The 8,970-nt window shown below is 40.4% G+C and overlaps 1 protein-coding gene across 1 annotated transcript in view; it reads right to left on the reverse strand.

Annotated features, from left to right (window-relative positions):
- Positions 1 to 4,190, reverse strand: part of LOC102771943 (poly [ADP-ribose] polymerase 15) — a 17,973-nt gene extending 13,783 nt beyond the window's left edge. The window contains 3 exon segments of the mRNA XM_015560969.1: positions 2,357 to 2,506; positions 3,975 to 4,053; positions 4,055 to 4,190. Coding sequence (XP_015416455.1) covers positions 2,357 to 2,506; positions 3,975 to 4,053; positions 4,055 to 4,126 — 301 coding nt within the window. The 5' untranslated portion in view covers positions 4,127 to 4,190.
- Positions 4,191 to 8,970: the final 4,780 nt, after the last annotated feature.

The raw sequence follows: 8,970 nt of genomic DNA on the forward strand, positions 1-8,970 counted from the left end.
GCAGTCTCACCACCTTGGTCACGTCTAAGGACAGGTGGGTTCAGTGCTTGAAAACAGGGACTTTGCATTTTGACACACTGGGTTGGCATTGACTCCACCACTTACTAGCTAATAGGTGACTAGTCAGTTCCTCATCTGTTACACAAAGGCTGGCATAGTACTTTTGCTACAGGGCTGTTGAACATTGAAAGAGATAATGGATGAAAAATACTTAGTACAGAATCTAGCACACAGAAAGTACTGAACAAATGTTAGTTATTTTATCATCATGAAGATCTATTGATCTATTATCTATCTATTTATCTATCATCTATCTATCTATCTACCTATCTACCCATATCTCCTTGATTATGAATTGTCTCTTTTAAAACATCTCCTTTTTTCAGTTTGTTTGTTTTGGTCTCTGACTTTGCAATGGTGGGGGTTTTTCTCAACTAGGTGACATTTGTCACTCCATTCATATGTAAGAGTGATTTTGGAAGCTCCATGTGCAGGAGGCTTGCTGACTGATAGGCTTCAGTGTAAGGTGAGCAGGCAGTAACTACTGGCCTTTAGGATGGTCAGGTTCACTCCCATCTCCTATGTGTGGGGCATAAGCCCATCTGCTGCTCTGAGAGCCCCACAGGGATAGGGGCTGGGCACTCACTGTTCACTACAGACACCTCACTGAAACCCTGTTTTCAGTCTAGCTCCCCATCCTCATCTCACCTGTTCCCAGTGTGCTAAGTCCGGAAAGCTCTCTGCTTCAGTGTCTCTAAAAAAATTACACCTCCCCTCTCTGGCTAGGAAAGAGCAAGGGAAGTTACTGCTGCACAGTATGGGGGATAGCATCAAAGGTCTAAGTACTACTGATTCCGAATTCCATCCAATTCCATTTTTACCTCTTTTTATCCCCCGCCTTCCCAGGTTCCTGCTGCCTCCAGTTCCTGTGTTTCTAGGGGCTGCTGTTCTCTCCTGCAGGTACTAAGTGTTCTCCATTCTGTCAGCTACCTCCACTAGCTAGCTGCTTCCCATCTTGTGAAAATATGTTGCTATCTCTGTTTACTGTTGTTTTCCCTCCAACTCTCTTTCTCTGTGGGTTTATACCCTTTTAATTCCTTTACAGTTGCTCTGTCAGAGTTTCAAGAGGGGGAAAAATAAATGCATACATTCAATTTACTGTTTTAAATAATTGAATGTTCTTTATGGCTTTTAAAATATTGAATGGAGCCCTAGCCTATTTGGCTCAGTGGATAGAGTGTCAGCCTATAGACCAAAGGATCCCAGTCAAGGCATGTACCTTGGTTGCAGGCTCCTCCCTGGCCCAGGCCCTGGTGAGGGCACCCACAGGAGGCAACCAACTGATGAGTTTCTCTCACATCAATGTTTCTCTCTGTCTTTCCCTCTCTCTTCCACTCTCTCTAAAAGATCAATCGAAAAATATCCTTGGGTGAGGATTAACAAAAAAAAAATTTTTTTTTGAATGGTCATTCTACAGATTCACTTCTGCATGGTAAGTTCCATAATATTTTGAGATTTAGAAAATACTAAAAAATGTTTAAATCTTTATTGTTGAAAGTATTACATATGTCCCCATTTTTCCCCATTGACCCCTTCTAGCTTGCCCTGGTCCCCCACCCCAGGCCTTTACCACGTTATTGTCTATGTCCGTGGGTTATGTATATCTATACATACAAGTTCTTTGGTTGATCTCTTCCCACACAGCCAGCCACTCTGTTTTATCTTGCCCTTTTAATTTAAAAATTAGTGTTTTATAGTATCAGCATAAAAGATGTATCAACATATGAGCAATGTATATAAGTTATAAATAAATAGACATGTGGCAAGGGTATGCTCAAAAGTGTTATATCAAAGGGGCTGGTCAAATATTTTAGGTAAAATTAAGAAAAAGAGGTTGAATTTCATTTGGGTCAGTATAATATAGAGAACAGTTATGGGAGGCGAGATGTGAGTACCAACATAAAAAGGGAAATAAAAATAGAAGAACTTAAAGCTGATTAAATTGTAAGTGTGTAATTTTGATAGTTCAGAGCTAAGAAGGGGATGAGAGCTGACACTAAGTATAATGCATTAGGTACACCCCACCTTTACATCACTTACACCCCATCTATGCTTCTTTGGGAGTAGGCATTTGACAGGCAGAGAAAGTCCAGCTCAGAGAGGTTAAGTGATTTGTCCAAGGCCACAAAATGGTAAGTGGCACAGCCTGGATTCAAAGCCAGCTCTTTCTGATTCCAAGGCCTGCATATTTACTACACACCTCTCTGTCTACTCAGGGAAATATTAGCCACCATTTCCCTTCCAGAAATTAGTTGTATTAATAGTTACAATCAAGTATATAACTTAAATGAAGTACCTGATTTCAGATTAAACATCCTTGTCGTTGAGTTTACAATAACATCTGCACTTTCTTTTGCGATATCTCCAATAGCAACCTGGAAGGTAATCGCACCAATTTTCATTTCACACACTGTGGGCCAAGAGCAAGTGACAGTCCCAAAGATACCTGAAAAGAAAGAAGATGGTTGAAGGAGCAGCTGGCTTCTGCAGGAAAAACACGAAGGGTCTCTGCTCTCTTCCTTTCCCCTCAAAATAAATCCAAACATTACCATGTCTCCTAGTCTATTAAGCAGCTAGGTGTTCTTTTTTAAGAAAATCAGAAAACAATGCTTTGTAGCAGTAGGAATATCTACATTTTCTCAGTTAAATAGGATGAGGCAGAAACATCTGATTGACCATCTATTTGTCTGCAAAAGTTGCTGTGGTGTCAGGAGTGAGAAAGAAGGTGAGAGAGCAAAGTATACTCTCATTTCATGCTGACATTTATGGAAGATTCTTTTTTTTATTTTTCAGCTTTATTGATATATGGTCGACAAACAAAAATTGTATATATTTAAGGTGTGGATTGTCAGTTTTCATTGTGAAATGATGCCACAATTGAGCTGATTAACACACCCATTCTCACACAGCTGTCATGTGTGTGTGTGTGTGTGTGTGTGTGTGTGTGTGTGTGTGTGTGTAGAACCTTTGAGATCCACTCTCTTAGAAAATTTCAAGTATTTGATACATTATTATTAACTGTATTCCCCATGCTATATATTAGGTCTCCAGAGTTTATTCATCTTATAACTGAAAGTTGGGAGGTCCTTTTATTACCATTTTATGAAAAGGAAAAATGGTCAGAGTGGCTAGGTCATTTGTTCAATGTTAAACAACAGCTCACTAATCAACATGAACTTTTCCTCCCCCTTCATATCCCACTGGAATAGCAATATCAAGACTGCTCTGGGAAAATTACCTTTAGCATGTTGACATATCACTGTCCACTCTACACTCTGAAGCTTTACAACTTAGATGTGCCATTTCTACTAATGCCATACACTCTTTAGACCTCCATTTCCACATTTATACAATGGCAACAGAACCAATGACCTGCCCATGGGGCCATGGTATAAGTTTAAATAATATAATACATATGAAAGCAATCAGTGAAGTTTAGTGTGCCATGCAAATTTCAATTATCTTTTAATGTCATACTAGTTGCCCGGTGGCCAAATTCGTGCACTTGCGGGGGGAGGGGGAGATCCCTCAGCCTGGCTGCGCTCACCAGCTGTGAGCCTGGCTTCTGGCTGAGTGGCACTCCCTCTGTAAGAGCGAATTGACCACTAGGGGGCAGCTCCTGCGTTGAGCATCTGCCCCCTGGTGGTCAGTGTGCATAATAGTGACCAGTCATTCCGCTGTTCAGTTGATTTGCATATTAGCCTTTTATTATATAGGATCTTAGAAATTCTAGCCTCATTACCAGTGATTTCATTCACAACAATATGATCTATTTTTTGGAATGCACTGACACTTTCTCCAGTACTGATTTGTTCTTCACGAGAATTTGTCTCTTTCTATGGGACTTCAGCTAACACCAGAGTTACTAAGCAAAGGGAAATATTGCCCCAGCAGAACAACTTGACCAGCCAGACCTTGGGTATTTCCAACCATGAGAATCTTCTCCTTGTTGGGATTTCCACTCGACCATCTAGTGAATTTATCTAAAAATGCCTAGATAGAAAGAAACACAGTTACTGACCACAACAATGCTCTGTAGAAATATCAGCCCAGTTTTTTGGAACATGGAAAATCAAACATCAAACAGGAACAATCGTTCTCAATAGATTTTCTCCTTATTTCAAGGACTTTTTAATCAAAGGGTTATGATTCAATTTAGGAATTTCCTAAATACCAGTGCTGACTTATATTATTTCATGGGAAGACCACACTTCTATGGGCAACCAACACTTATGGGCAAGGAAGTAGAAAATGCTGTTATTTATACATCTACCAAAGACATCAGATTGCACTTAGGTTTGCTTGCCAGAATGAACAGAAGAGACATGTAACCATACCTTATGGCTTTCATCATCATCGAGATGTACCAGAAAGTGAACTTTTTGTAAGGTTTTCAGCCACGCACTGCTACTAAATTTGGACACTTCTGACAGGATTAGTTCAGCAAATACAGCTTTGGGAAATCCCAGATTTCCTGTTGCAATCATGGGAAATGTGATTGATGAGAAAGATAGCTGTTCTACAGTCATCAAACATTTCTTGATTATATTTGCCATTATCTGAAATGTACAAAATGCATTTATATAAGTTAGGGCTCAAGCTGGCAGAAAACAGAAAAACTGTGGTTACAGCAACCCTGACCAGGCCCTCTCTGTTATCCTAGGTTTTGTCAGGGCCTATGGGATCAGAAAGAGAAACCAAGAAGAGGGGAGAGGACTTTCAGAGAGATTCAAACTCATGCAGGAGAGAGGGCCCACCAGTATGGAAATGGTTATGAGTATCTCATTGTAATTAAAATTGATGTTTATGAAGAGTTTTAAATAACATGGGCAGTGTTTATGTTATGTAAAAAAGGCAGGATTAAAAATGGAAGAATATATCAACTACAAATATATATGCATAAAACTGAATTGAAGGTAATACAGTAAAATGTTAGTTATCTCTACGTGGCTGGATTATGATTTTTATTTTTGTGCTTTCTGTGTATTTCCTGCAATGTACACATATTACTTTATATTCTGAAAAAAAAAGTTGTGGGGGTTAAATTATGAATAGAGATGAGAATTAGGTCATCAAAAGAAGGGCACTGACCCTTTTTCATTCTACACCACAGTTTTGACTGCATTTCTTAGTTATACTGAAGGATTATTATGCTAATCTAATCTTCAGATACCATTCCTGGAGAATCCCAATGATTGCTATTACTTTTAAGGGTCAATTGCTCTGAAATAACTGAAAGTTGTGATGGACTCTTCACGAAAGGTAATATAGATTTCAATAAATAGACAGGGTTAAGTACATGTTAGGGTTTCTCAACCTGGGCCAGATAATTGTTTGTTGTGGAGACTGGCATATGCCTTGTAGGGGATTTAGCAGTAGTCCTGGCCTCTACCCCTAGCTACCAGTAGCAGTTGTAACAAGCCAAATGTCCCCCTTTTGAGATAAATTCGCTTTGGTTGAGAACCACAGATCTATACCATGCAAGGAGATTTACCAATTTTATAAAATGAAATGGAGAACTAAGGACTTTTTCTACCTGCCAAGAAGACCCTGCTCCATTATCCCAGTCTGGAGCCACAACGTGGAGCACAGCTTTGCAGTTCAGATTGCAGCCACTTGTCATGAATATGCTACCCACTTCCTCCTCTGTTTCCTGTCTGGTGGCATTTAACTCTTTCTGGAGCATGGGACCAGCTTTACACAAAAGAGACTGAGAGAGCGATCCTCTTCCAAGCTGAAGATCCGTGGGTACAGTGTTGACAATGACATCGGCCTTAATGAAAACAGCAACAATTTGTTAGAGGTTGAATCAATAAATAACTGCTGAGCACCTTTGCCCTGCTAAGTATTGCGGGATACTGCACAAGCTATGCTTTGCATCTCATGCTGACCTATCAGCCCTACCCTCAGGGAGCTTACAATTTGTTGGTAGTACTTAGCCAGTGGTTCTCAACCTTCTGGCCCTTTAAATACAGTTCCTCATGTGGTGACCCCCAACCATAAAATTATTTTCATTGCTACTTCATAACTGTAATTTTGCTGCTGTTATGAATCATAATGTAAATATCTGATATGCAGGATGGTCTTAGGCCATCCCTGTGAAAGGGTCGTTTGACCGCCAAAGGGGTCGCAATTCACAGGTTAAGAACAGCTGGCTTAGACACTATAGTGAGGTGAGCCCCAAAATTTAAAAATTAAGGAAATACATACCCACTACCATCAAGTCAAAAAGTTATGAGTCAGAGTAGAGCTATGAAAATGACTGAAACACCCAGAGACACAAAATGAAAGGCAGAGGCAGAAAGAGAAACACACAGAAAGATTGAGAGAGACTGAGGAAGAAAGAATTGCTTTTAGGCAGGCAGGAACTGAGAATAATTATTTTGAACACATCAATACTAGTATACATAAAGAAAGAATGGGTCCATCTGAAAGGGGGTTTCTGATCAGCCTTAAAGGCCTAGACCAAGGAAGGGCACTGGAGTGAAGGTCGGCTAGGTCTATGCAGTCTGTCCTAAGGCACTCAGTTCTCCAATGTCTGTGCCAAGACCATCTCTTTGATGAGATGGGGTCATGGCCTGATGCCAATAGATATTAGATATTCAATTCATCTAATTTCACTTATTCCAATTTTTTTTCAAATTTGGAAGGACAACACTGATCATATGGATTTTGAGGATTCTGGTCCCTTGGGGAGCTCTTCCTCATTATAAATGAAAAGGTGTTTATGTCTTGGGGCCACATTATAGTTCTATTTCACACTCCAAGTTAACAATCAACACTCACGGGTCCACCTCAATCTTATATGAAGTTAGTTAACATAAACTAATCTCTGGACCCAAGAAGGTCCTTGCAGGGACAAGAGTGGGTGAGCCTTCCAAAAACAAAAAAACTAGATCCAGCCCACTTTTGTCTCACTCCCACTTACAGCCTCACTCTCTGCTTACTGATTCAATATACTAACATGTAAAAGGTAAAATGGCCTTAATGTTCAAATCAGTTCAAGATAACAAAAAAAACCCTGTGTGTTAAATATACAATTATTAATTGCTATAGAATTTCCAAAAAAGAATAGGTATTTAGATTAGATTTTTTTAAAAATATACTGTATTGATTTTTTACAGAGAGGAAGGGAGAGAGATAGAGAGTTAGAAACATCGATGAGAGAGAAACATTGATCAGCTGCCTCCTGCACACCTTCTACTGGGGATGTGCCCGCAATCAAGGTACATGCCTTGGACTGGAATCGAACCTGGGACCTTTCAGTCTGCAGGCCAACGCTCTATCCACTGAGCCAAACCAGTTACAGCTAGATTAGATTGTTTAGTAAAGTCTTTACAAAGAGGATAATGGATAGAACTAATACAGGTAGAAAGAAGGCAGGAAAGCAGTCTAAGTGGGTACTATTTAAGAAAATGCATGAAATTGAGGAAGATCAGAAAGTTGGCCCATTTAACTAAAAGAGAGTCTCAATGGTGAGAGACAGGGCTGGGAACAGATTTAGGGCCAGATGATGGAGGACTCTGAAAAGCCACCTTTTTCTGGACTTTATCTTATAGGCACTATAGAGGATCTGATACCACAATGTTTTTAGAATATGCATCATACAGCAATGTAGAGGATAAATTGGAGGGTGAGAGATTAAAGGCACAGTGGCAAGGCCAGTACCAAGGGAATGAAAAGGAAAGGGTATGTACAAGAGACCTGTGCAAGGAAGCTTGAAAACTCACTTGATAGGGAAAGGAATTCAGAGACGAGTTTAAGAAGATTCCAAAGTTTATACAGCCTCATCCATTAGTGAGAATAGGTACCCTGGCATGATTTGATAAGAATTTAACAATCAATAGACCAACTGTGTAGTGGAAAGACCAAGATCAGTATTGGGGCAGTATCTGAACCCTGCCAGTATTAGCTTTACAATTGGTCTGCATAACCACTACACTATGCCAATTCCTAGAGTAACAGAGAAATTTAGTGTACTTTTGTGTCATTTAGTTTCTTTCTAGTCTGATTATATTCACCAAGCAATCTCATAATAGTCATCTTAAGAGCTCACTTTTACCAGTAGCAATGGCAATTATCTTTCTCATTGCCAATTAAATAACTGCAATTCCATTTTACAAATGAGTCACTTGAATTTGATTGTCAGGCCAAGTTTGGTTACAATGATAAGATTCAACTTCTCAACCTGCAGATCTGAGGACAAAGTCCTAAACCCATGTAACAAAAGAGTCTATGGACTCTATTTATTTTAGAGAACATGAAGAAAGTAGATGCCTGCCTCACCTCTGCCATCTCATTAGCTGCAACAAAAGTAAAAAAAAAAAAAAAAATCCAGAAGAGAAACCAAGATGGCAGCAGAGGTAAACACCGGAAATTGCTGCCTCCCACAACCACTTCAAAATACAACTAAAAGACTAAAAGGACATCATCCAGAACCACAGGAAGGCTGGCTGAGTGGAAATTCTACAACTAGAAGGAAAGAAAAGCACACTGAGACTCAGAGGAGGTGTGGAAGTAAACTGCAGAGATACGGAGGCCCACGTGGAAAGGGCTGGAAACTGAGGACACAGTTGTCCTTTTCAATCGGGAGGGAGTCTCAAGCTCCCAACTGCTCTGAACTCCAGAGGGGACACAGACTCATACAGGGAAAAACTGGACTGTCTGGCAGCAGGCGGAACTCGAGGGAAGCTTTCTCTCAGAGGTGCTTGCAGCGATTACTGGGACACTGAGATGCGGAGCCTCTTAGGGTAGGACTGAGGAGCAGCCTAGCTGCTTGCTCCGCCCTGTTGATCTCCTGAGACCCCCGCCCCACCCAAACTGTGCACAGAGGCTTTTGCATATGAAAGGCCTGGCCCTTTGCAACCGGAAAATTACCTAACAAACTGCAGCTGCATCAGAGAAACCCAG

Source organism: Myotis davidii, unplaced genomic scaffold (genome assembly GCF_000327345.1).
Source record: "Myotis davidii unplaced genomic scaffold, ASM32734v1 scaffold3270, whole genome shotgun sequence".
NCBI classification, from domain to species: domain Eukaryota; kingdom Metazoa; phylum Chordata; class Mammalia; order Chiroptera; family Vespertilionidae; genus Myotis; species Myotis davidii.